General features: G+C 49.9%; 2 protein-coding genes across 2 annotated transcripts; one reads left to right on the plus strand and one right to left on the minus strand.

Annotated features, from left to right (window-relative positions):
• Positions 1-385: 385 nt before the first annotated feature.
• ift140 (intraflagellar transport 140 homolog (Chlamydomonas)) lies at positions 386-27,322 on the minus strand. The gene is made up of 30 exons (XM_067244862.1): positions 27,274-27,322; positions 26,496-26,659; positions 26,073-26,294; positions 25,760-25,881; positions 25,470-25,612; positions 25,065-25,240; positions 24,815-24,906; positions 24,616-24,722; positions 24,155-24,294; positions 23,566-23,769; positions 23,364-23,436; positions 22,938-23,029; positions 22,514-22,641; positions 22,262-22,379; positions 21,943-22,064; positions 21,730-21,862; positions 21,257-21,388; positions 20,429-20,670; positions 4,824-5,001; positions 3,732-3,922; positions 3,385-3,480; positions 2,973-3,105; positions 2,670-2,813; positions 2,323-2,451; positions 1,878-2,060; positions 1,583-1,789; positions 1,296-1,508; positions 980-1,146; positions 715-856; positions 386-598 (listed from the first exon to the last, which is right to left on the minus strand). Exons 2-30 carry the CDS (start codon positions 26,640-26,642, stop codon positions 386-388), a joined length of 4,389 nt encoding a protein of 1,462 aa, XP_067100963.1. The 5' UTR covers positions 26,643-26,659; positions 27,274-27,322.
• Positions 6,473-14,620, plus strand: tmem204 (transmembrane protein 204). The gene is made up of 3 exons (XM_067244825.1): positions 6,473-7,433; positions 8,330-8,485; positions 12,857-14,620. The coding sequence occupies exons 1-3, from the start codon at positions 7,163-7,165 to the stop codon at positions 13,099-13,101; spliced, it is 672 nt and encodes a 223-aa protein (XP_067100926.1). The 5' UTR covers positions 6,473-7,162; the 3' UTR covers positions 13,102-14,620.
• Positions 27,323-27,987: the final 665 nt, after the last annotated feature.

Consider the following 27,987-nt stretch of genomic DNA (forward strand, 5'->3'; position numbering starts at 1 on the left):
CTATACAGGCTTAGAAGTGTTCAAAACATTTGAAATGTAAGTCGGTTGATAAATAAATTTAAGTGATATTTGTGAGTATTTGAATGGATTTAAGTAGTATGATAACATTATAAGCTACTGATTACATTGTACTACTCATCCTCTCTCGAAGCAGAGTGTAAGAATGTCAAGCCCCTTGTATCAAGCTGAATAAGGTGACCCTGTCGAAGAACAAGGACACCATTTGGAGTGTCTGTGTGGTTTCTAGAGCTGCTTGTATCCACTTTGTCATGGACCTCAACGTGTACAAGCTTTTGTCCCAGTCAGGTGCTACACACCTGCCTACAGGTGCTACACACCTGCCTACAGGTGCTCTACACCTGCCTACAGGTGTAGAGGGTGTGGATCAGTCCCCTTGGTGTGACTCCAGGGTCTCATCCTCCTCCACCTCGTCCTCCTCACCCCCACTATCCCTGCTGTCACCCCGGTCGGCCAGCGCCCCTCTCCCCAGGGGTAGGCCCACCGCCCTCTGCAGGGCCTCCAGGCTGCCCTGGCTCACATAGTAGCTGATGTTCAGAGACGGCAGCATCTTCTGGAGCTCCTCCAGCTTGCGGTAGGCCTGTGGAGCACAGACAGGAGGGCACAGGATGATGATGATGGTGGGAGCTACTGGGAAAAAGTACATATACAAACACGAGTGTATGGGTTCCTCTACGATGTTTTGTCAGTACTGACCACCTGGAAGTTGCCCTTCTGACAGTGGTGTTCCACCAGGAAGCCATAGGCGTCTCCTATCCTGACCGCAGCGTCCAGGTCTCCCTCTTCCAGCAGGGCCTCGCACAGCCTCACCGCCTCACCAGCATCATCCTCATACAGCCTGCAGGGGGCACTGCAGCGCTCAAAACCAATGGTTTTTCCACATAAAGTTCACATACAAGCGTAAAAATCCACATATTCTTGCTACAGTGCCGTGAAGCAGAGTGACTGTGGTTGTCCTCACCTGCGTGCCTGGACGAACCTCTTGACCAGGTTGATCTTGTGCTGGAGCTCAGCCATGCGGCTCTCCTGCTCCTCCTGGCTGCGGCCCTTGGCTTTGGACAGGCACTTGTAGGCTTCCGTCAGAGCGCCAAGGGCCTTTTCATAGTTCTGGTAGTCATCGATCTCCACCTGAACGCATTGCAAACACATGAAGACCACGACATCCGAACTGTATACAATCTAAGTAGCTGACCGGAAGTTGTGAACTGATCAAGACTTTAAGTAATAACGTGTGTACAGTATATAGATGATTAATTGATATATTTATGATGCTTTACCTGGGCACAGGCTTCATAGAAGCCAGCCAGCAGGTCAAGGGCCCTGCCTTTAGTGTAAAACCCTATGATGTTCTTCATGATTTCCGGATCCTTCCGCCAGTCCAGAGACTGCAGGTAGTTGGCAGCCATGATGTAGATCTCCTTCTGACGCGACACGCCAGCGAAGAAAACAATCTTCTCTGTGTCACCTGACTTCAGCAGAGCCCGCATGGCCTGATGGGTAGGAGAAATAGATCAGTCAACTGTGTGACAGCGTGTCGGCTTGTGTCCGTGAGACTCCCCCACACCTTCATCTTGTTGCCGGCCTGTGTGTATTTCTTGGTGGCCAGGTGGTAGTTTCCCTGGCGCATGCAGCAGTCTGCTATCCTCTCCAGCAGGTCCTTGCGGGCCTCCTCGGACATGTCTTTGGAGTCCCGTGACACGGTCATGCTCTCAGCCAGGTCCTCTGTGATGGTCAGGCTCTGGTCCAAACACAGCTGCAGGGCCTCGTGAAACTGGGGGTGTTCACACACACACACACGTTAACTTAGCACTGTGCATGTTGGTTCTCTGTCTATTTCTCTCTCACACACACTCAGGTACCTTCTTGGCAGCCACCAGGAGCTCCACTGCCTTCTCGTACTGGGCGTGTTTGATAAAGAAGTCGGAGCAGCGCGCCAGCAGGGCGGGGTCAGAGTTTTCATTCAGGTCCTCAGCGATGAGCTGCAGGGCTGTGAACTGCTGGGTAGCGAAGGCCAGCTCGAGCGCCTTGGAGAAGTGGCCAGCCTGCGGGACAGAGATACAGAGAGAGAGATGCAAGGGACAAATGGTCATCTCAAGTACCTCCCATTAAGATGCATCAAACATAAATGAGTGAGTCAAACGTAAACGTCAAGACCGGGGCTGAGGAAGGAAGCTGTGTATGTCTGCCTGTCTTTTTACGGCAATTTCAGAGCAGGGGCTCCCCCTTGTGGCACACAGCTGTATGCACTGGTTGTTGTTCCGAGCGGACAGTCTGTAAGGTCAGGAGTGGCGTGCCCCTACCTACCTTGTGGTAGAGCATGACGGCACGGTCCATGTGAGTGCCCTTCTCCTCGTAGTAGCAGGCGGCCTCCATCATGTCCTCAGGGTTACTGAGGAGGGCCAGGTTCATGAGCTGGTCGTCCACACCGTTCTCCTGAACAACAACAACAACAAACATGTCAACACCAGCTACTAAACACTTAACAGCTCGACAGGAAACAAAGCCTCAAATTTCATTCTAAATAAAGCCTAAATCGCTAAAATAATTATAAATTATTAAAAAGGACAAGCATTTGGTCATTGAGTTTGATAAGTAGCATGTTGACTGTGGAGGTATTCTGAGCAGCATCCAGCAGCAGGACAGTGGAGCACCTTGCACAGGCGGATGGCGTTGTTGTAGGCCTGTGCTCGTGTGTAGAAGTGGACGGACTGTTTGATCTCATCCTGACTCTCATACTGACGGGCCAGGTGGTACGACGCCGCCCGGTTCCCCGTCTCATTGGCTATCTCGGATGCCTGTCAAATACGGAGCAATGGTTACCATGTTACCAGACTACACACGCGAACAAACAACCTATATTTTAACTCTTCCCGACCCCTGACAGTTCTTTCGTGATGTCAGAAGTGTGTAACTTGATAAACCTTCCCCCGGGCCCTGTCTCAGACGGGTGTTACCTTCTGAATGTTCCCCAGGTAGCAGTGCACGCGGACCAGAGAGAGGTAGTCCTGGGCGTGCTCGTAGTAGCGCAGCGCTGACTCCATGTCTGATTGGCTCTCCAGGTACTGGGCCCACCACTTATAGATGCTCCTGCAGCAACACACCAGATGGCAGCATGTCACAAGGCTTCTCAAGGCATGGCATAGGGGGTATAGTACACTTTCTAGAATGTGCAACACAGCATCATCTTGTAAAAAACAACATGTTAAATAACTGCCAGTCTTCTGGTAGAAAGTTTCCAAAAATTCCAAATATTCCCTAAATATGATAACCTGAACCACATGGTCACATGGTCAACATGGTCACATGGTCATCATGGTCAACATGGTCACATGGTCAAACAGAGCATGGCCTGAGCCCCATACTGACTTGTCCTTGGTCTTGTTGACGTAGATCTCCAGCGACTGCGCGTCATCCAGGAGCATGCGGGGCACCTCGAACCTGTGAGTGTCTGACTTCTCATAGCTGCAACACACCCACACACACCACACACACACACACACACAGTCAGGAACCAAGTATTGGACACATCCGCTGACGACAGCAGAAGGCCCTTCCTCTGACACACAACATAAGGCATTTACACACATCATAATCTGGACATTTACAGTCATGTTCAGTAACATGCATTGCCACTGTAAAAATCTAATATTTTTTTTATTACAATAAAATAAACAGATGTAACCCAGTAACTTCAGCGCGGGCGTGTCTCTTACTAGACGAGCGCCGTGTTCTTGTCTCCCACAGCCTCCAGGTACTTGGCGTAGCTGTAGTAGGTGGTGCGCAGGTGGATGCGGTCCTGCGTCTCGGCCGTCTCCACCGCCTGCTGCCACTGGCCAGACGCCTGGTAGAACTTGTTGAGGAGGTCGTAGCGCTGGCAGCTCTTGTACAGTTTCTCTGCATCCTCCTGCTCAGGGGGTCAGATGGCTGAGCGGTTAGGGAATCGGGCTATTAAGCGGGCTATTAGTCAGAAGGTTGCCGGTTCGATGACGTGCCAAATGACGTTGTATCCTTGGGCAATGCAGGTAGGGTCATTTCACACAATGTGGATGTTTCAGTTACCTCAGAACGCTGTATGTTCTTTCAACGGAATAACAAACAAACACGGAATTCAGTTATGGTGGGATACTCCCATCCAAACTTGACGCATCTATCTTCACAGAAGAGGCATCTCTAACAAGTGGACGAAATGACCCTCTCTCTTCAAGTTTGTTACTATATGAAGCTCATTGTGTGGTGGTGGTGTGATGGTGTTGGTGTGATGTGGTGGTGTGATGGTGTTGGTGTGATGGTGTGATGGTGTGGTGGTGTGATGGTGTTGGTGTGATGTGGTGGTGGTGTTGGTGTGATGGTGTTGGTGTGATGTGATGTGGTGATGGTGTGATGTGGTGGTGTGATGTGGTGGTGTGATGGTGTTGGTGTGATGTGGTGATGGTGTTGGTGTGATGGTGGTGGTGTGATGTGGTGGTGTGATGGTGTTGGTGTGATGGTGTGATGGTGTGGTGGTGTGATGGTGTTGGTGTGATGGTGTGATGGTGTGGTGGTGTGATGGTGTTGGTGTGATGTGGTGGTGGTGTTGGTGTGATGGTGTTGGTGTGATGTGATGTGGTGATGGTGTGATGTGGTGGTGTGATGGTGTTGGTGTGATGTGGTGATGGTGTTGGTGTGATGGTGGTGGTGTGATGTGGTGGTGTGATGGTGTTGGTGTTGGTGTGATGTGGTGATGGTGTGATGGTGGTGGTGTGATGTGGTGGTGGTGTTGGTGTGATGTTGGTGTGATGGTGTTGGTGGTGGGCGGCCATGTTCACCAGCATGCCCAGCTGCACGGCGAGCACTGCCACCCTGGCCTCCAGCTCCGGCTCTGACTCCGCCTCCCGCAGCGCCCGCGCCGCCCTGGCGTTGCCCATGTTCCCCAGGCACACCCGCGCCACGTCCAGGCGCCGGTTCTTCACACACATCCTGGCCATGTTCTCCCACACCGCCTCGCTGCGGAGAGAACAGGACATTAGTTTGTTTTACTCTCTACACTGGCATCTGGTTGGCTCATACTTTAGCTAGGGGATAGATTAGAAACACATTGGATCGAAGAGCTTAGATTTTATGCAATGCATAGGGTACATGAAAAAATCTGCTTGAGAAATGTTGGTAGAAAATAGAAAAACCTTCTCATTCCTATAAGCTGGTTTGGAAATCTCATTTGGATCTAAGAGTTGTTGTATAACAATTGAATTAATTGACCAAGGCAAACAGTTTTCCAATGTCTGAGAGAAGGGATAAGTCTTATACTGTGCAGTATAAACAATCAACATCAAACACAATCAGATACCAACCAAAGTCTTTCGACACAAAAGCACTGATTTAATCACTGCATCAATATGTGTGAGTGTGAGAATCCAGTCTCAAAACCCAGGGCTGTAAGCCAGCCCTTAGAAGTAGAAGTACACCATGGTAAAGCTCTATCCAACACACACACACACACATTCCACACCCATCTGGTCTCTATTTGCGAGGCCCTCCCTCCCTCCCCTCCGATGCAGATGTGGGATGTTTATTAAAGTTAGGCAACAGGACATTCCCAGAATCTTTAGGGGGCCTGGATCAGGCCAGGGAGGGAAGGCCAAGCAGAGAGACCAGCGTAGCCACTGGCAACCGAAACTAGGCTCTCCACAACCTCAAAGAAAGCAGCCCTGAGAATCCCCACCGTCACAGACCGACTCCACACAGCCCACATCTTACAGGGAGGCTCACAAAGACATGACTTAGTTTGGGGGAGGACGAGAGAGAGGGAGAGGGGGGGGAGAGAGAGATGGGGGGGGGGGGAGAGAGAGAGGGGGGGGGGGAGAGAGAGGGAGAGGGGGGGAGAGAGAAAGAGAGAGTGTGTGTGTGTGTAGGGGGGTCTAAAGAACAGACAGAAAAAGAGACTAAGAACGAAAGAACAAACGGCAGAAAAAAGGGAAGAGAGACATTGCTGTTCCCCCCTCTCGCCCCTGTTCCCCCCTCTCGCCCCTTTTCCTCTCAGGAAACGCATCCTGTTGCTGGTTGGACTGCAGGGGCCTGTGTGTAACACACACACACCCACTCCCACACACACGCTGCTGCTTATAGGCTCTCGGAGGAAGAAAAAAAACACTCCCCCCAGTGGGTCTGCTCCCAAGCACAAGCCCTCAGCAAGCAGAGGGAGGAGGGGTGTCTCCTGGCCTGGGACCTGCTGCAGACACAGACCCTCCACTACCAAGCTGTCCCCTCCCCACTTCAACTCTGACCCCTGGGACTGAGCTGTGCCAGAGCCGACACTGTTTCCCACAGAGAGAGAGAGAGAGAGAGAGAGAGAGAGGGAGAGAGAGGGAGGGAGAGAGAGAGGGGAGGGAGAAGGGAGGGAGGGAGAGAGAGAGGGGGGAGGGAGGTAGACTACAGCATGTGCAGTAGGAGCTCTTCCAGTTGAGAGAGCGGTTGGTTGGGTTAAGCTCCAGCGAAGCCACCAGTGATCCAGCCCTCAGCAGCACTACCTAGTGGACCCACGCTACCGTCTCCTCCACTCCCCGTCACCCACCGAAGGGGAAAGAAAAAAGAGAGTCGAAAAAAGAAAAAGAGCGAAGGGAACGACAAAAAAAACGAAAGACGGAGACGATCTACCCAGAGAAGCTCAACCCCGGCTGCAGAACCAAGCGGAAAAAGAGTGTCGGAGAGGGAGAGCGTCTGACGAGAAGAAGACTGAGAAGACAAGAAGGGAGAGCGGGAGTGATCTTAGAGCGCCAAGCTGCAGCCGGTCCAAGCCAGTGGAATGGACCCAGGTGTCTGTAGGATTAACCCACTCCTGCCCACCGTGCAGTCCGAGGAGGAAGGCTGAGACGACTCCGCTGCCACCATCCGTCCTGAATGAGGATGAACGGAGATGTTCTCTAGCTGAGCCGCAACACACCACCCGTTGGCCCACCCTCTCCCTTGCGCCCAGCGCTGCAACAAGGAGTCAGCCGTCGCCGCTAGCTTAGTGGCCGTGGAGGAGGTGGTGGAGGAGGAGGAGGAGAGCCGGTCGCTCCCGACCACGGGCACCGACGGCGCCGTAGCCGGCGAGGAGCAGCGGGGCGCGGGAGGAGGACGGGACGCGGAGGAGGAGAGAGGGGAGGGAGAGGTGGCGGCCGGCCAGCGCATGGCCGTGCAGAGGCTGGTGGTGGCGGCGGTGGCAGTGGCCCTGCTGTCCCTGGTCCTCAACAACGTGGCGGCCTTCACCCCCAGCTGGGTGCTGCAAGCCCTGGAGGACGGACGCAAGCGCAGCGTGGGGCTGTGGAGGATGTGCCCCGCCGGGGGGGAGCGGGGCCGAGAGGACCCCGGGGCGGGGAAGAAGGGCCAGGGACAGTGTGCGGACCTGGGATGGGGCTCCGAGTTCGCAGGCTACCAGGAGTCCCGCACATCGGTGAAACGTAAGTGTGGTGGAGAGGTGGGGTGTGTGTGTAGGCGGAGAGTATCTGTGTGTGTGTGGGTGAGTGTTGGTTTTCAAAGAAATGTATAAATTCACACCGTTGCTGCAATCGAATCAAAACAAAGTTGATACAGTAATCATGCCTAACACAGCTTGAATTGAATGTTTCTGGTATAAACCTGCCCCCCAAAAGGTCCAAACTGTGAGAAGTCTATGGAAGATGTATAGCGATGACCTAAAACCCACAGAGATGATCTCTTGGCGTGTATGTGATGGATAAATGACAAACCGTTAAGGGTTTGAGCAGGAGGAACCACAGTTTACTGTCTGCTGACAATGATGGATCATTTCCATTAAACCCTACAGGTCACTGTGGGTTAACCAAACAGTGTAACCTGATCTCGAACATCATAGCCCCAACATCATGATGACATCATGATGAATTGGAGCTTTCAGCAGGCACAGTTGGCCTGCCATGAACCAAAGGATGTTGTTCCAATCATTGGCACCTCTCACCTCAGATATATGATTATGTGTGTGTGTGTGTGTGTGTGTATGTGCGTGTAGATACATGTAAAATGTTATAGCTACAGTTACTGTTTTCTCTCTAAATGATTAGGCTGTATTAAGGGCTAAATATAGGTCCTACATAAAAAGAATATTTGAAAAAATGTACAGAACATTCTGTTAACTTTTTCAATTGGTATAACTTGTTGCATTCTAATTCTAACGAAATCAAGCACTTGTCATATTTGGAACTTCTATCTGAACTCGCTCTCATAGTTCATTCATTTATTGGTCTCTATATACATAGTAGGCCTTCGGTTTGACCTCAGAAGGGTCATGACCTTTGTCAGGTGTTCAGGGTTAAGTCCTAACCCCCCCCCCCTCCTGCAGTGCAGTTCGACATGATGCGGGCCTGTAACCTGATGGCCACAGTGGCTCTGACGGCAGGCCAGCTCATCTTCCTGCTGGGCCTGATGGAGCTGCCCTTCATCACCCAGGACTCCCAGTGGTGGGAGGAAGCCATCGCCGCCCTCTTCCAGCTGGCCAGTGAGTACCACCAACACCCCCGTCAGCAGGATCTGTACTCCACAACCGTGTCTCGTCTCCTGTTCCGTAGCTTCCCCTACACTAGTGGTGTAGTCTGGTGTTGTACAGCTCTGTTCTGACCAAAACGACACTAGCGCTCGTTACGTCACCAGAGAGACACGGTGGGTTGTTGTCAACACCAGTTACATCAAGCAAAAGCAGAAAGGTGAGCAGACAGGCTGAATGAAATCACTTTGAAAAAAATGTCAGGTAAGCATTAAGCGAGTGTTTTTGGAATGCAACATCACAACACACAGTTCCTCTCCTACATCCGAAAATTGAAATACTGTTGCCACTGAACAATAAAGAGACCCTCTCCCACCGGGTTCCCACTGAGAGAAAGCAGGCAGAGTTAAGAGACTGGGCCAGGAAAAAGACATGTAAATAAATCCCTGAAAGACCAAACAAATCAAACTCAGAGTAAAAAAGAAAAAAAAAGGAAAACCAGGAAAGGCCTTATCAGTCCAAGACGGAATTGTCTAAGAAAGTCAATTAAAGCTTAGCACCACCAGGAATAGCATTGTTAGTATGAGTGTGTGACTGTTGGCAAGCCAACCCCCCCCCCCCCCCCTCTCTGCACCTCCCTATCCTTCCTCCTTTATCTATCCCAGTGGGCTGTAGGTCAGGGTGGGCGTGGCCTGTCCCAGTGCCCCTGTTGGGTAGGTGTGGCGTCGTGTCTTAGCCGCTCCGCGGCGTGTTGTTTAGGAGGCGTCTGGCGCTGGGCAGCATTGTGGCACGGCCAGGCAAGGACGGGGGGGGTCCGAGCTAAATTTAGCGACGTGTTCGTCCGTGTTGTCGGACCGGAGCTGCAGCGAGCCAGAGAGCGACTGTCGGGCGCCAGGATATCCCTGCTCAGGACGAGGAAATGCCTGCGACTACCTGTTATACAAACCCGTGCAAGAGGAAAGACGGGGGGAGGGGGAGCGGACGCAAAAGACAGCTCGACAGGGACTGTGTTTTTGTGTGTGTAGGGAGGGGGGGACTGTGTGTGTGAGTGTATGGGGTCCTGAGTGTGCAGCGTATGAGAGTGTGTGTGTGTCTGTTGGGTGGTCCTCTCGTACACATCACAGTGGGTCGGAGAAGCTGCTGTGCTGGAAGCTGTGTTGGCTTTCATGCCTGTGTTTACAACATCTCCAGGAACAGGGGCAAAGAAAGAGTCCCCTCAGAGAAACAAGATAAAAACCTAGCTTCTTCTGCATGCAAAGCCATCCTGGTCAAGGTCTTTTATCTGAAGGTTCTAGATAAAGAGGTCGACCCAAACGAATTGATTCATGGTCATACAGTTTATTGAGACCAAATATGAGCATTAATATATTCATAAATAATAATTATGCGTATGGAATACTAATCTGCCCTGTCAATGTAGGGTGTATTCATTTGATGTAAAAATAAGTCCTTAATATCCTGTTACTCAGTCTCATGTAGATGGTCACCGCACTCAGCTATTTTCATAAACAGACTAAAAATGAACCTAAAACACCCTCCAAACATGTTGACATTAGGTATGAATAGAGACATGACTAATGAGACTGGTACACACCTACTTCCCTGATCTCTAAAAATACGCTGCTCTTTGGAAAGAATGACATATTCCTTTTACCGATATAGCACTCTGGGAATGTCTTACCGTATTTGGTGAAGAAAAGCACATGATTATATTTAGGCCCTTTGACAGACACCAGTAAATCTGCACAGGAATATATTATTGTGCACATCGCCAAGCGTGTTTAAGTCACTGTGGTGAATAATCCTGAATTTCAAAATTTACAATGTTGATTTTATATTTAAAATAACTATGGCATTTTTCCCAGATTAGTGATAAGCAGTAAGATCCTTGATAACTGAATGTGGAGGAGATTGTATCTGTGTTTTAAGACTAAATGCAATGTAAATGCAAAGACAGCTAGCCAGAGTCTTGGTAGAGAGACAGTCAGTAACGGGCGTAGGCTCAGCTGTCTGCTAGCGAGCTCAGTGATTTTCCAGCACCAGTCCTGCTCTCACTTCATCTATACATAAGAAATTCATTTCCTGAGGATGGGTCATTTCATAGACCTCAATCGCTCCGCAGTTCATCCCTCATAGCTCCCCCGCTGAGCCACTGAATGAGCCTGGGCCCTGAATGAATGGAGTTATTTTTACCCAGCAGCCTCTTTCTCAGGAATGGGCTGTTTTCATTTTCGGACCCTGGCCAAAAAAACCTCGGCTATCACATTCAGACAGTGGAATAACAAAATCCAATTCCATTCAGTGATATGAACACTGGATCCAGGTCTAAGTCTGGATTGTCTCAGTGCTGGAAGTTTCTCTCCTCTCCGACGACTCTGGAATGTCTGTCTCAACAGACAGAGCTTGCTAGGTCATAGGTCACGGATCCAAGGGGGTTGGAGAGACACATTTACACTCCAATGCTTTTAAGTAAGGAGTGAGGGGAGTTTGGAGGATTATGCAGTGGGCGCCGTGCCCAAGTCGTGTCCTTGGGCTATTGTGTCTGTCTCATGCACAACAGGCAATGAGCACTTCCAAGAAGAACAATACAGACTGAAATATGTGCTTGTCCTTGAAGGGAGCGAAAACTAGTCAAAGCACTGAGGTTGAGAAGTCAAGGAATGTGAGCAGAGGGAGCCTCAGGAATGAGCCTGACCGAGCACAGCTGGAGACCGTTACTGATTGGCTGAGATGCTTCAGCGGTCTGGGTATTTTAAAAGATTTAGAGACCATAAAAGGAATGGGAACGGTCTAGGTATGACCTGACCATTATCCGTTATCACTGCTGTAAAGATAAAGCCGTTTGGGAGGGTTCCAGTGGATTTTCAGGACGTGGTTTGAGACCAGGCGGGTTTACATTGTCTTTTATGAAGGTCAGACTCTCTTGGTGGATAATATGAAAGGTTCACTGAATATGTTAAGCTCAAGCAGGGGGTGTGGAGAGGAGGGAAGGAAGGAAGGATGGAAAGAGGAAGAAGGGGAAGGAAGTTAGAGAGATTAAGCCGTGCCAAAACGATGGTTCACACAGCACACCCAGCCTGGAACCAGGAGAGGGACTGGTCATTCTTAGAAAAGGAGTCAGGCAGGTTAAACTGATGCAGACTGACAGGCTAACACTTGCACGCAACCACAGGACGCAGGCAGGGAGACAGGCATGGAGGCAGACAGACAGACACACAGCAAGACAGACAGGGCAGGGAGACAGGCATTTAGGTAGACAGACAGACACACAGCAAGACAGACAGGGGAGGGAGACAGGCATTTAGGTAGACAGACATACACACAGCAAGACAGACAGACAGGCATGGAGGAAGACAGACAGACACACAGCAAGACAGACAGGCAGGGAGACAAAGACACTTATTCAGTCAGACAAACACACAAGCTTACATTGTGAACCACGGGCACAAGTAGCACAAACACCGCACCAATTCTCTATCACATGAACAATAGACGGCCCCTAACTAATGCTGAGAGGGAAACACACACACACACAATTTGAAGAACACAGCCAGAGCACTGGCTCTGGTAAGGTAGAGGAAACAAACTGATTCATATCCTACTGGCTCAACATCCCTCCGTTTCTGGGGAGTATTTTTGGTTCCTATACTTCCACCGGTAACCCTCAGAAACGGCTGTGTGACCAGTTTTTTGTTGCTAAACTACTGACCGGCTCCTGATATCATCTTCTGTGAACAGAAGTTTCTCTTGACCAGCAACGATCAATCCATTCTGAGAGATAATGAGTCCTTGAACCAGACGTTATGCTACTGTGGACTGCAAAACAGGATTACAGAGAAAACCAATGATCCTGTCAATGTAGTACCCCAAGGCTAGACACAGCAGAACCTCATTTGATTGGCTCTCACATGTTATTTGTGCAGGTAGTTCTGAGAAGCACGGATTAAGTGATATTTATACACAGAGGAACACTTTCATCCTGAGATCTCTGAAGTTCACCCTCAGAGGAAACTCCAGTCAAAGACCCCCCACGGAGGACTTTGAACTTCTATCACATCACTGATACAAGAACATCAGCATGGACACGATAGGGGTGGAAACCTTTATATTAAACCCTTTACATCTGAAGGACTCTCTAATGAACCCCACCACCTGCTACTGTATCAATAATGAACTACTGAACCACAGCTGTAAAGTAACTAAACATCGTCGTATTAGTAATGAGTGTATGTAATGAAGATAATGCGTAATGAATCAATGTGTGTAGTTGCAGTTCTGTGGGCGTATGTGAAGCCCTCTGTGACATTGTTCATAAAAAGGGCTGTACAAATGAAACGTGACTCGATTTTGACGATAGCTCCTGTCTCTCTCTGTCTCTCTCACCAGGTTTTGTGCTGGTGATCGGCCTGGTGACCTTCTACAGAATCGGCCCGTACACACATCTCTCTTACTCGTGCTACGTAGACATCGCCGCCTGTCTGCTGGCCACCCTGGCGGCAGCGATGCTCATCTGGAACATTCTGCACCGCCGAGACGACTGCCTCACGCCCCGAGTCATCGTCATCAGCCGCTCTCTAGCGGCGCCCTTCCACGCCCGGCGCGACAACGACTACGTGGAATCGCCCTGCTGAGGTGTGGTCCTTGAACACACACACACGCTTCACAGGCCAGAGAAAACGGACTATGCTCTGAGCTGTGCACACAATTTCATTCCTAAATATCTGGAAGCAGGGACGCTGCTAAAAAAAAGTTGGACCCCATGAAGAGATTCCATTTTGGTTCCCCCTCCCTCCACATTTTGGTTGTCAGTTTTTTCCTTCAAGTTCACCCCCCCCCACCACCCCTGACACTGGGGCTGTGGGTAGTCAGTCAGGCCCACTTTGACGCCCCTGTCTGGAAGTGTGGAGGAAAGGACCCCTCTGCAGCTCTACTGGTGCTGGACTGTAATCTGGTGCTGGACTGTAATCTGGTGCTGGACTGTAGTCTGGTGCTGGACTGTAGTCTGGTGCTGGACTGTAATCTGGTGCTGGACTGTAGTCTGGTGCTGGACTGTAGTCTGGTGCTGGACTGTAATCTGGTGCTGGACTGTAGTCTGGTGCTGGACTGTAGTCTGGTGCTGGACTGTAATTTGGTGCTGGACTGTAATCTGGTGCTGGGCAGATCACCTTCTCACTTCCCTCCATCACAAACCACGCCTCACAGATCTCCTCTGCTTTTGTCTGCTTATTTGAACAGACGTTGTGGACATCCCGTTGTTTTGTTTCCCGTTATCTACAAACGGAATCCAATCCATACAGCAAACATACATCTCTGAGATGACAAAACAGTTATGTATCAATCAAAACATAGGATGTGGTGAATTTATTGTTTGGGTAAACATGTTAGTCACTGAAGCTGAGATGTGATGAATGTTTGTTTGACCTGGAATCTTGACTGGCATTTCCTGTATGTCTGAAACGCCCCTTCTAAGGAAAAGATCAAGCTGGATCTTGACATGTTTTTGTTATATGTGCACTTACGTAATGACACATACTTCCTGCAAATTGTTTATCTATATTATTATTATAAATATTAAAAGCGACCTTAGAGTTATAACCTGAGATAGCATCGACTTGAAAAATGAGTTAACCCCATCCTGCAGTATCCACACAAACACTGTCTAACATAGTATTCTCAAACTGACCTGGGTGATTTGGCACAAATTCAGTAATCCTTGTTTACTATTCAAACCACAAAAGCTTGATAACAATGTGACACGTTCTGAAAAGTTAGGAATATATTAACTACTCATATTAAAACCACTTCACATGCTCAGTGCTTAGTCCAATACGCCTGTTTTCGACTAGGTTTGCTCAAAATGGCAGTGCAGCTTGTTGAACAGTGGTAGTAATTACAACAATTACCTTGAACCTTTATGCTCATTTATGTAGTGATGCTTTCCTTTTGGTAATCTGCTCGCTTGTGGTACATGTACTGAAGTTAATGTCATACAATTGTATGGTAGTGTTGCTGTTATATTGTTATCATATTACACCGCTGATAGAAAAGTGTGACAGTCACTTTTTTATAAACAAATGGAGGGTGTGCATGAAGGAACAGATGACTGACACCAAAACAATAAATGTATGGATACGCATCCAGATATATTGGACACTGTGTGTGGTGTGGGTGTGATTTACTTTGTGCTTTGACTTGCTGCGTATAACATGAATTGAACAGAATCCAATCCATTATTATTCAATGCTGAGATTTGTTGTTTTTTGTCATTGTAGTCGCAGTGCAAATCAGATTCTAGATTCATGTTCAAGTTGATTGGTTTCCACGGCAACGTAGCTCTAACTGCAACATTGAAACCAAAACACTGTCAAGTAGTCAACACCTTCCACCAAACCTTAAGTACTGAGTTTACGACCCTGCGGCAAAAACCACCTCCTCACTGAAAAGCCACAAGCCATCATTCCTACAGCCGATATCATCCAATAAGATTGATTCTTTTAAACTGGACTGGTATATTCTGGTACCAACTACTGGTAGTTTTAAGATGTCCCTGTCTTGTGGTGGTGAAGTTGTTCTTCCTACTATGGGCTTGCGCCCCAGACCCTGTGGGCCACCTGGTCTGGCTGACCCAGTGACAGCTTCTACCTCTGTCCCTGATGTGACTGACCCCCTGGTCCTGACTCACTATAACCTGCACCTGAGGATCCATGCCCTGGTGAGACATACCGTACGGCTCGACACTTCTGCTTCCACTAATGCCTCAGTACTAACCCATGCAGAAAAGTATGACTTAAATTATACCTACAAAGTATAACTACAATAATACTAACATACGAATACAAATAGTCTTTTAATGATGTAGGAAAAAATTATGCTAATAATAATAATGGAATGGAAATGCTAAGACTCAGCAGCAGTTTTCCATGTCAGACTGGGTAGATGTTTTAAATGCTTAGTCACTGCGCTCTGCGGTCTTGCAACCCACGCAGGAGACGGAAAACGCAGAACTGAGGAAGAAACGCGACCGGCTCCACATAAAGGTACACAACCGTCCTAAAGACCCGTTCACACCAAGGACGATAGCGACAACTATAGCTATAAAGATATCGTTTTAAGAATCTATATTTAAAACAATAGCAGAGTCCACACCACAACAACAACGACAACTATATAGCGGAACAATATCGTTGGGGATCACTTTCTAAATCAAGCCCTGCCTCTGCTCTCCAGGTGCTGAGGGAGAAGAGGGCCCTGCAGAGGGCAGAAGAGTGGGTCGTGGTGAATGAAAATAACCTTCCTAAGCTGGAGGTACAGGCTTGTGGTCTCCACACACTCACTGATTGGTTGAGTTACTAATCGTGGATGTCTTAGATTTTTTCTTCTTCTTACATTTACATTTAGTCATTTAGTAGACGCTCTTATCCAGAGCGACTTACAGTAAGTACAGGGACATTCCCCCTGAGGCAAGTAGGGTGAAGTGCCTTGCCCAAGGACACAACGGCAACCTTTTGATTACTAGCCCGATTCTCTAACCGCTCAGCCACCTGACTCCTCTTCTTCAAGTATTCCGTTTCTCTCTCTCCCCCCGTTCTAAAAGAGCGTTCTCTTAGCTGAGGAGGCCAAACTAGACCGATGCACTGCCTCCCTCTTGCAGGTCATGGAAGAGATGAAGGAGTTTCAGTCAAAGGGAGACACACTGTTTGAGGAGACCCAGGTAAGCGCGTCGACTGACAAACATCCTAACTCTGAATGCAGTGTTTAGACGAGCACCGTGGCCAGTAGCCTCGGGTTGTGACTATGCTCTGTGATGCCAGAGGCTACGAGCCACCCTGGAGGGCAGGCACCAGGAGGAGGTGTGTCAGGAGGAGGAGGTGTACCAGGAGGAGGAGGTGTACCAGGAGGAGGAGGTGCACCAGGAGGAGGTGTACCAGGAGGAGGAGGTGTACCAGGAGGAGGAGGTGCACCAGGAGGAGGTGTATCAGGAGGAGGAGGTGTACCAGGAGGAGGTGCACCAGGAGGAGGAGGTGTACCAGGAGGAGGAGGTGTACCAGGAGGAGGTGTACCAGGAGGAGGAGGTGTACCAGGAGGAGGTGCACCAGGAGGTGTGCCAGGTGGAGGAGGAGGTGTACCAGGAGGAGTTGCACCAGGAGGAGGAGAAGGTGCAGGAGAAGGAGGTGTGTCAGGAGGAGGTGCAGAGTTGTGAGGAGAGCCAGAGGAGTCAGCTGTATCAAGAGGAGGAGGTGCTCTTGGGAGAAAAGACCACGGAGGAGACGCAGAACAGAGACAAGAGGGCAGAGAAGAAGGCATCCAGATGCCTGTCTGCATTGAGGAGATGGAAATGGCCATAGTTTTACCATTCATATTCTGTGTACAAGTTATTTATAAAAGACAGTTTTTCCTCTCAGTTCGTTGATCTCTTGTAAACAGCCACTCAGGTAATATTCCAGTCTGGGTTTGTAGACTAGTTGACCAGAGAGGCCAAGAATGATGTAAAAGTATTTTAGCCTTACTGATTCCGGAAAGGTTTTTTTTCATTTTGAGGGCTGTGCTAATAGTTATTGAGCATTTTCTTAGGATGACAATGAGGTAAATGATAATTTTGTTTGGCTACAAAACGTATATTAGTAAAGGTTATTAATACAGAACAGGACTTGACAGCAGCAGCGCTGTTTCAGTACAAGTGACCGCTGACATGCACAACATACTCGAGGCTGCAGCCCTGGAAACTTTCAGAAGTGTTTTGTCTGACTGGGAAATGGAAAAGATGAAGTACTATCCTTTTAAATAGAAGGGCTGATGGCAAAGTAACATTAGCAAGTGAAGGTTTGCATTCATTCGGACAGATAACCCTGTTGCGTGTCGCCTTATGTCAAGGACAGCATGAATGAGAGGAAATAGCACTGGAGGTCTGGACTGAGGAGAGACATCTCACATGGTATCTGACATACCGCTTCAGGAGAAACAGAGGAGAGAAAAATAGAGAACCGAGAGAGAGAGATCATATAGAGAGAGCAGTGTTTCCCCTACCATTATATTAGGGGGGCGCCCTGCCCCCCCAACGGCAACCCCCGCCCCCCCTGGAAAGTCAAGTAAACATTTTTTTAAATATATATATAGCGCCCGATCACAAAATAAGTCATTTAAGGTTACCTTTCCTATAAAACAGGTCTATAGCTTGCTCTTTTATTAAACAAACTAAATGGCCTTATGTTATTTATCTTATTTACACGACGGCGTGTAATTTCTGTCTCTACATGTTCGCCGTCCCCCCCCCCACTTCCCCCCGCCGACCCCCCCACCTCCCTCCGCCGACCCCCCCCCCCCCCTCCCCCCGCCGACCCCCCCCTCCCTCCCAAAGCTGTAAATCTAGGGGAAACACTGGAGAGAACTATGATATATAACACTTTGCTATGAATAAAACACTTGCAATGGCTCTAAAGAGTTGCCTGGGTTACTCTGTGTAGTTAATAGTTCTCCGTGCAGAGGCTGTGTCAGTCTGGGCTGTGCAGAGGCTGTGTCAGTCTGGGCTGTGCAGAGGCTGTGTCAGTCTGGGCTGTGCAGAGGCTGTGTCAGTCTGGGCTGTGCAGAGGCTGTGTCAGTCTGGGCTGTGCAGAGGCTGTGTCAGTCTGGGCTGTGCAGAGGCTGTGTCAGTCTGGGCTGTGCAGAGGCTGTGTCAGTCTGGGCTGTGCAGAGGCTGTGTCAGTCTGGGCTGTGCAGAGGCTGTGTCAGTCTGGGCTGTGCAGAGGCTGTGTCAGTCTGGGCTGTGCAGAGGCTGTGTCAGTCTGGGCTGTGCAGAGGCTGTGTCAGTCTGGGCTGTGCAGAGGCTGTGTCAGTCTGGGCTGTGCAGGGGCTGTGTCAGTCTGGGCTGTGCAGGGGCTGTGTCAGTCTGGGCTGTGCAGAGGCTGTGTCAGTCTAGGCTGTGTACGGGAGAGCTGATGCTGGTGTGACACACAACAGGAAGTGCATCATCCTGTAGGCAGGGATAAACGGGAATCGAACACAATGCCTCCAGGCTTCTATCCTTTTGACGAAAAGAATCAGCTGTAAAAATAGCTGTCAATGAGGAACTTGCTAAAGCTGTCATCACACCTATTAAGCTCTGAAGCATATCCGCTCAATGGGATTCAGTATTTTCAAGGGATGTGCTATTCTGCCATTTTTTTGTTTGTTTTGTTTTATTTAAAGACGCATTTGCGCAAGTTGATACGTGCACTTTGTAACCCAGTAGCGGGGGGAGTCCCTAAATTCCCGTATTAGTGTCCGGTAGGGTTACATGGAAGAGGACTCACTGAGGTGAGCCTCTCTGTCACATACACACATCCTCAGTACACTCATTCATTTACATTTAGTCATTTAGCAGACGCTCTTATCCAGAGCGACTTACAGTAAGTACAGGGACATTCCCCCCGAGGCAAGTAGGGTGAAGTGCCTTTCCCAAGGACACAACTTCAGTTGGCATGACCAGGAATCGAACTGGCAACCTTCGGATTACTAGCCCGATTCCCTCACCGCTCAGCCAACTGACTCCATTCACATTTGATACCATCAGCCTGCATGGGACACCGGGACATCCCCTGTTTGACCTATTTTTGTTTGGTTGAATGGCCCTCCTATTTAGAGCAAACAGACAGAGGGGATTTATGTCTGTGCCCCAGCGTGTTTAGATAGGCACATCCCCTCAGGACGATGTAGGCTACAGTACAACACACACACACACAGTTTAAAACTCCTTAATCATGTCCTGTGTTTAAAAGTTCACTTAACATAAACAGACAACGTTAGTTCTGTGGGGTGTGATCATGTCACAGCAAAGCCAGCACTAAACTCTTCATCCCCCTCCTAAATAGGGAGTCAGATGGCTGAGCGGTGAGGGAATCGGGCTAGTAATCCGAAGGTTGCCAGTTCGATTCCCGGTCATGCCAACTGACGTTGTGTCCTTGGGCAAGGCACTTCACCCTACTTGCCTCGGGGGAATGTCCCTGTACTTACTGTAAGTCGCTCTGGATAAGAGCGTCTGCTAAATGACTAAATGTAAATACGTTCAAAAGAAACCTAAAACCGCAACACTAACTGCATATTTCCACTTGAGCATCCAACTGCCTTATCCTTAACAGACAAGGGCTCAACCTCAGTAAAGAAAAAGTGATGGAGCTCAGATATCCGTGTTCCGAGCGAGTTATGAGAAAACGGCTCAGAGTTCCAAGACTCATAACTGAGTGGAACGTTCTGACCGTGGGTGGAGGGTCGGGCCTGACCTCCTTATCCCTCGCCACCTACACAGGCCTTGGCATGGAGTGATGCGAGAGCCTGATCAAAAGAGCGAGGGTCAACAATGGCCGCTGTCCACGTCAGACTGCCCTCAGACCTGCCACCAGGGTCTCCTGTTACAAACCCTCCGAGGGAGTCGGACAGGAGTCAAGGACGGACTAACAATACCATCCCTGAAGTCTTTCCTGAGTCTGGGACGCCCTCTCAGGCTTTTAACTGGCCCCTGGTGAGTACCACCGGAGCAGGAAGTGATGACAGAAAACAGAGGAAGTGGCGACGGCATAGCAGCCTGCATGCCATCCTGCACGTCTCATCCCGCCCTCTGATTGGACACTCAGAGTTAACGCACGCGCTCAGTCACGCTAGCGGTGAGTGATAGCATTCCTGTACACTGCTAGGGATGGGCTATCCCGAGGCACACACGAACGATGTGACACACAGACACACGAGCACACACACACCCACAAGCACACACACACACGAGCACACACACACCCACAAGCACACACACACACACACAAGCACACACACGAGCACAGAAGTGGATCCAGAAACTAGCACAAATACAGCCCATGTGTTTAACAACAGGCTCAAGTAAAACTATAGGTTCTAGGGTGTACCGTTGTCGAGCAACTGTTGCTGTATGTCAAGGCCGGGGTAAACTGCAAAGGCAAACAAAACAAAAAGTGATACCTTTTGATGAGCTTGATGGATTTGAAGGCCTCATCCATGTCCCCGATGGTCAGGTAGAAGCTGAAGCTGAGCATGGCGTCGCGGGTGGCCTTCTCACAGCCCTCCAGGCCCACAAAGTCCCGGAGGGCTCGTCTGGACACCATGTGGGGGGCCGGGGGGGTCAGGGCCTGGGCCTGGGCTGGGGAGGTGGAAGAGGGGGACGAGGAAGGGACTTCCTGCACCTCTGGATCTCTCTCACCAGGCTGGGGGGAGGGGGGGTCAAACCAGGGTTAGTCTCTCAGTGCCATCAGCTAACACGACCATCAGACTCAGGGCCTGTCGTGTGTTAGGAGCCGTCTGGGGAGAGCTGAGGTTCAGACGTACACAAAGCAGCACAGGCATGGGAGAAGCCATCTAAGAGAGAGGACTGGCCCTAAGGAGATACAGGGTGCCTAGCTTACAGGCTGCATCTCAATCCTGTGTTATCGCTCCCTAACTGGGGGTAGACTGTACTGTATCCTCCTAACCCCCTAGGAGGGTTCTATTAGGACCACAGCATCATCCGCAGGCTTGCTGATGATGTCACTGGCAGGGCAGGGTATAGCTGGCTCGGCGCTGGGCTAAGACGACCTACCTCCGGTAGAAAGACAGCACCCCTCCGAAACAACAGCTTCACAGACGGGGTGATTGGAGACCAAGCACACAGATAATGCGCGTGACATGAAATTAATTTTGCACAATGTTGAAAAAGAAAAAGAAAGGTCAAAATATGAACGTAGCCTCTGATATACTATGAGAGGGAGGCCCTAACCCGGACGAGGTGATGACCTCACAACCCGGCTGGCCTACCTTGCATGTGAAGTAGTAGTAGGGCACGTCCAGGGCCAGGAGGGCCTGCAGGCTGGCAGACCTGGGGAAGGAGTCCTGCAGGAGGAGCCCATGTTCCTGGGTGCAGAAGAGCGTCACCACCAGCACATCCACCTGGGGGAAGAGAGAAGGAGCTTTTTTTTTATGGGTCACAGACACTCGTCCATTCAGAAAGTGTATCTTGTCGGTTAACGGTTAATGGTCGCTAACGAGCGTCGGTTATCGGCCAATTAATTTTTTAGAAAATGAGCATCCCTACAAGCAGCTTGTCAGAATGAGAGGGAGCCCGCCACAGACATCTGTCTGGAGCTGAAGCGGTGGCTGTAGGCCGTACCTCGTCTGTGTCGTCATGGCGAGAGAGGCTGTAGGCCCTACCTCGTCTGTGTCGTCATGGCGAGAGGAGCTCTAGGCCCTACCTCGTCTGTGTCGTCATGGCGAGGAGCTGTAGGCCCTACCTCGTCTGCGTCGTCATGGCGAGAGGAGCTGTTCACAGGAGCCGTCTCACACACAAACAGGCGGGGCTCGCTCTCGTCCCAGCAGTGAGTCACGGGACACCGGCCACTCAGCTCCGAGGCCTGGGAGTGATGTCTGGAACACATCCCCAACAGGAATTACACACGCTTTCCCACACGTACACACACACACACCCACACACCGCGGGGAAGTACCTCTCCATGTCTTCAGCCTGGGAGATCCCACTTGGTGGCCTTCCAGTGAAAAAGTCAAAGTATGTGACAGTGTCCATCTCCACGTCATAGAAGTACACCTTGTTGTCTGGTCTCCCATTCACCTAAAGGGGAAAAGATGGAATTATAACAAACAGGTGAGCCTACAAAACGTGTTAAGATTAGAATTACAATCCAAGAGTCACTTTTAACATCCCTGAGAGAACAGTCGAATAAGCTAAGTGTCTGTCTGTCTGTCTGTCTGTGTGTGTGTGTGTGTGTGCGTGTGTGTGTAGTTATGTCAGTGTGATCATCCACCTACCTGTGTGACTAGAATGCTGACTTGGTTGCCGTTGGCGTTACACTTGACGGAGCGCAGTGCCCCCAGGTTGGGGATCTGCTCCCCCAGGTTCTTGGCACCGCAGTGAGCCTTCGCTTCCCTGCGGAGACACGGAAATCAACAGATCTGAAAGAAGCAGCCTTGTTAAGTACGGCAGGAGCCGGGTTAGCTGTGACTGCGCCATGTGTAACCATGTGTGGCTTCAGTAAATCTCTTATCCGGAGTTTGACTGACCTGCGGGTCAGATCGAAGACTTTGATGTGGGCGGTGTCCGTGCCAACCACCAGGTAGGCCTGGCACACACTGAGCAGGACAGGGTTGCCCTCCGCCTCAGAGAAAGCCAACAGCTGCTTGACTGTTCCCTGGGCAGCAGGCAAGAAGTAGACAGGTATTAGAAACAAGACTTCACCTGGGTGGAAAAATATCTGTGTGTGTGTGTGTGTGTGTGTGTGTAAGTAATCCCACAAACCAATCATGTGACATTGTGGTACTGACCAGGCAGGCTACCTTACCACATACCTGCGTGTGTGTGTGTGTTAGTGTGTGTGTGTGCATTCATGTCTACAAACAGTGTGAGTGAGCGTGCATGTGTCTCTGTGTGTAGGAGTGGGGGGGGGACAGTGAAGGCTGGGTGGAGGACTCCAGGAGGGGTACTGACCTGAGGGGTGCGGACCTGCACCCTGTTGGGCTCCACAGAGTAGATGTTCTCATCGTGCACGGCCAACACCTGGGACTCACACTGGAAAGACCCTGGTGGAGGTGGAGGTGTGAGGGGGGAAGGATGGGAGGAGGGTAAGACTCAGGTGTAGACCGCAGGACAGAACACCAGCCTCTGGTTTGGGTGAGTGTCTCCCAGCGAGGGAGTGTCTCCTCTGCTAGGTGTGTCACCTGTGCTAGGTGTGCTAGGTGTGTCTCCTGTGCTTGGTGTGTCTCCTGTGCTAGGTGTCTCCTGTGCTTGGTGTGTCACCTGTGCTAGGTGTGTCACCTGTGCTAGGTGTGTCACCTGTGCTAGGTGTGTCACCTGTGCTAGGTGTGTCACCTGTGCTAGGTGTGCTAGGTGTGTCTCCTGTGCTGGGTGTGTCACCTGTGTTGCGCAGGACATCTCCGGCCATCTCGTGGACGGTCACCTGCTTCCCGTTCCACACGGTGACGGCGTTCTGAGGACGAGGCGATCACACACACACACACACAACCATGTCCGTTAGAACCACACACGCATGCACGCGTGACGCTACGACGGCCCAAAGCCTCGCTACAGCGAACGCCGGGGGGGGAGCCCCGGTTACCTTGGTGACGCAGACGCCCCTGATGTGCATGTCTGAGCGCAGGGCGAGCTGTGTGGTCGTGCTGAACAGGGTCAGGCTGAGCTGGGACGGGGTGAGCTGCACCGCCGCCACCTGCTGGCTGAAGTGGGCCGACATCACATGTTCACACAGGATCTGAACTGAGCTCTCACTGCTGGCAGCCAGCAAGCTCAGGCTGGAACCCCACTGGAGACACACACACACACACATTTACATTTAGCAGACGCTCTTATCCAGAGCGACTTACAGTAAGTACAGGGACATTCCCCCGAGGCAAGTAGGGTGAAGTGCCTTGCCCAAGGACACAACGTCATTTGGCACTGCCGGGAATCGAACCGGCAGCCTTCAGATTACTAGCCCGATTCCCTAACCGCTCAGCCACCTGACTCCCTTCACACACACATCTTATTTGTTAAATGACACCGAGCTGAATTGTCAAATTCCCCAAAGGAACAATAAAGTATATTGTACATGTCACAAGGTGTGCTTTGCTGTGGGGTGTACTTGTAGTTTGGTAAGGCCTTTCTTGATGAGTCACATGTAGCACGGTGTGCCTTGCAGTGGGGCGTACCTGCAGCTGGCTGATGCTGCCCTCCAGCTCAGTGGGCGTCTGCAGTTTCCACTGGGTCCTGCTGTCGTTCCGTGCATTGGGCTGGACCAGCATCTTCCACAGAGCAATACGCCCACGGTTTGTGCCAGCAGCTAGGATCTCTGGGACATCCAGCACAGAACAATCACGATCCTTCCCATATTTACATTTACATTTAGTCATTTAGCAGACGCTCTTATCCAGAGCGACTTACAGTAAGTACAAGGACATTCCCCTGAGGCAAGTAGGGTGAAGTGCCTTGCCCAAGGACACAACGTCAGTTGGCATGACCGGGAATCGAACTGGGAACCTTCGGATTCCCAGTTCGACTCCCTAACCGCTCAGCCACCTGACTCCCCATATCCAGAGTGATCCATTGAACGTTTGGTAACACATGAATGCCCCGATGCAGCACCAGGAGACATCAGCAGTATTGACGGTACCTTTGCCTGGACAGTAGGAGACACAGTTGAGCAGCTCTCCTTTCTCAAAGCCCAGACGTTCATCCAGAGAGAGGACGTAGTTATCATCCCTCTCCAGGTCCCAAAGCCTGCCAGGTCACATACACAGAAGGTCAACTGCATTGTCCTTATGTGTCCTGTTGTGTGGGACTGTATATTTATGTGTGTGTGTGTGTCTGACCTGATTGTCTGCTCTCCTGTTGCTGTGATAAGCAGTCCATTGTCTGTCCAGACGATGTCTGTGGTTTGACCACTTTTTCCACTTAGCTTGACCTGTTCACAGAAACACACACACATCTGTGAATAACAGTCTAATGCCTGTTAGACAAGCAATACCCAATAAACAGTATTAGATAAAGGCAATAGTTGAATGGGATGATGATTTATTCACATAATCGTATGAAGAATTCATGGCGGCAGTGAAGCAGTACCTTCATCAGCTCTTGGGCTCCCCCCTCAGGTCCCAGAGTGTACTGCGACAGCATCAGTGTCTCCGTGACAACCCCCAGAACATCCCTCCTCTCCAGATAGAAGAGCTTCTGGATGGAACCTTCCACACTGAGGACAGAGCTGCTCCGGCCTCGCTCGTCCACACAGTGCACCTTGCCTGGGGAACGCCAGGAAACACAGTCACATGGGGTTAGCACAGTTAACATCAAGCCTACCCTCACATCTTTTAACAAAACAGCAGGAAACACAGGAGTGAAATATCTCTTTCACACCACACAGACGCGTAAACACACACTCGAAAACTGACACACACACACAGACGCACACAGACGCACACGCAGACTTTGAGGGTGTCTCTCAATAACATATATCTGATCTAATCTAACCATCGGCCGTGCTGACATAGAACAGCAGTCCCTCCTGGGGGCCCATCTTGAGGGGGACCCCCTTCCCAGCCTTCCTCCAGGTGAACATGTCCAGAGCACTCTCATCCCCGCTCACCGCCGCTCTCGCCAGCATCGCCACATCCCTGCCGCCACACACACACACATACACATCAGCGTGACACTACTGCCTCTGCTGCAAGGGGAGCGAGCTGGAGAGGGTTAGGCAGACAGTAGTTAGCTTGAGGGTTGTGGAAGTCAATGAGGAGTTCTGGTGGGTTCTTGTTACTCACTCTCCTGGTGGAGCTGGTCTGAAGATGCAGTAGGTTAAAGGTTTGCTGTATTCGTGCTTCACAAAAGGACCTCCCTGCAGTCGTCCTCTGGCGTCCATCTTCCAGACCGCTAGAACTCCCATCTGTGGACGTAACCAGTGACTTAACAAAACTGACAGAGGGTGAGTGTGTGTGTGAGAAGTGTGTGTGTGTGTGTGTGAAAGGATGTGTGTGTGTGAGAGTGTGTGTATGTGTGTGTGTGTGTGTGTGCGTGAGAGTGCATGTGTGTGTGTGAGTGTGTGTACGTTTCTACAGCGTTCCTCCTCACACCCACCTGATCCCCAGTGACCAGGCGACTGCCAGAGCTGCTCCACTCCAGCAGGGTGATGCAGGCGGTGTGTGTGGTGGGCAGGGACGTCTGCTCCCCCGAGGGGTGAGGCAGCAGCAGCACCTCGCCCGTCTCCCAGCCCAGCGCCAGCACAGCCTTGGTGGGGTGCCAGCGCAGCACCGTGGGCTGAAAGGGACGGTCCACATGGCAGCTGCTCACACACTCCCCCTGGATGAACAAAGCAAAGCGGGAATCATCACTGGAGACATTAAACAGGTATAATAGTAATACTTTTAAATATATATATTTCTATAAAAGTTTTACTGTTGTCTGTTAATTATTATTACAACATTTTAGTCTTTATACATTGAATATGAACACATCTATCCTTCTTAAGTGAGCTAGTGTTTTCCGAGGAGGTTCGCCCACCTGTTGAAGGTAGAGGTCTATGTTACCTCCGGTGGTGGGGCTGTTGGAGGCCACAGCCAGTACAGGCTGGGTGGAGTGCCATGCTACCTGGGAAGGGGCCCCGCTAGACTCTGGGGCCTCAATACGGTGATCAAAGTACACCGCCATGTCCCGGCTGCCCTGCTCTATGGAGCAGAAGGATGAGGATGATAGAGATCATGAAAGATAAGGAGCAAGCAATATATTATTGTTGACCAAAATAAAGATAGAATTACAATTTTGTTTGTTTGATAGAACATGTAGAGCATGGACTGTAAACTTAACGTGATTATGTACAGATCTGACTTTTCGTTACATGTTCAGATTTGGGACTGAGAAGTAAGCCTGGCAAATATACAAACAGAAGACGAGCTGTAACCCATCCTTTTTAGCGTGCTTGGAAGTAGAAAAAATAGCTAGTGCCATCTACTGTACCTGTCTCCCATTGCTAAGTGGGTAACCAACTTGATAGCAATGTTACATGATAGCTTGATATTACAACTAAGTATAACATATGTATTCCCATTTTGTGGCCCATTCTGTAAACGTGCGTGAAACCATACAACCACACATGCAGTAAGCAATGGTAGTACATCAGTACCCCCAAAAATCAGCTAACTAGCTAATCAAGCTCGCTCTTGCCTTGTGCTAACTGCTAATCCAGTTGATGCTACCAGTGTGTGCAGAGGCCTGTGTGGAAAAAGCTCAGCTAGCTAGCATAGAAAGCTTATGTTGTATTATGTTCGGAATAAGGAATTACCTGAAGAGCTTCCTAAATGCTGCCGTCGTAAACCTGATAAATACTCCTGACAGCATAGGATTGTTACAGTTGAAATCGCTATCTAGTCTAGTATTGTGTTTGGTACCTCTTGCTCTGTGCGGGTGGAACTTAAGCGTCCCTTCCAGTTACCCCGACAACGTCGCGAAGACTCGAGAGGAGAGGAGGAGTAACGGAAATCACCGAGTGCAGAAAAAATGCCACCGTGTAGTTCGCACAAAACTACTACAAATATTTGTGGATTTTACCACACATGCAGTAAGCAATGGTAGTACATCAGTACCCCCAAAAATCAGCTCTACTAAAATCCTAAAATCTACTAAAATCCATCCAGGCATTTTTTCTGCACTCGGTGATTTCCGTTACTCCTCCTCTCCTCTCGAGTCAAAACTCAAAACTAAAATCCACAAATATTTGACCTACACAACTGAAATCAGAGGGGAAAACACTACAAAGCTGCTTTCCAAGGCTTTAAATGTTTAATAAGACTGCTCTCCTGTGGGCTCAGGTAGAAGTTCAGTTACGTATGTCAACCATCACTCCAGTAGGTTTGAAGTCTGATTAACTTGCAAATAACTCTTGCAATACACCACAGCTCCTGACGGAAGGTTCTGCTCTTGTGAGATCTGGCCACGATGTTCTGGACTAATGTGCAAAGCGAACATCATGAACATCTTGATTTAGGAGAAAAAATGC

This window comes from Osmerus mordax, chromosome 10, assembly GCF_038355195.1.
Source record: "Osmerus mordax isolate fOsmMor3 chromosome 10, fOsmMor3.pri, whole genome shotgun sequence".
NCBI classification, from domain to species: Eukaryota; Metazoa; Chordata; class Actinopteri; order Osmeriformes; family Osmeridae; genus Osmerus; species Osmerus mordax.

Excerpts from the sequence above, each read along its gene's own strand:
- tmem204 (XM_067244825.1), top strand. The coding sequence starts at position 7,163 with ATGGCCGTGCAGAGGCTGGTGGTGGCGGCGGTGGCAGTGGCCCTGCTG. Across the intron at positions 7,434-8,329 it reads GTCCCGCACATCGGTGAAAC|TGCAGTTCGACATGATGCGG; the intron begins GTAAGTGTGGTG and ends CCCCTCCTGCAG. Across the intron at positions 8,486-12,856 it reads CGCCCTCTTCCAGCTGGCCA|GTTTTGTGCTGGTGATCGGC; the intron begins GTGAGTACCACC and ends CTCTCTCACCAG.
- ift140 (XM_067244862.1), bottom strand. The coding sequence starts at position 26,642 with ATGGCGGTGTACTTTGATCACCGTATTGAGGCCCCAGAGTCTAGCGGG. Across the intron at positions 3,106-3,384 it reads GTCAACAAGACCAAGGACAA|GAGCATCTATAAGTGGTGGG; the intron begins GTCAGTATGGGG and ends GTGTTGCTGCAG. Across the intron at positions 1,147-1,295 it reads TCTATGAAGCCTGTGCCCAG|GTGGAGATCGATGACTACCA; the intron begins GTAAAGCATCAT and ends CAATGCGTTCAG.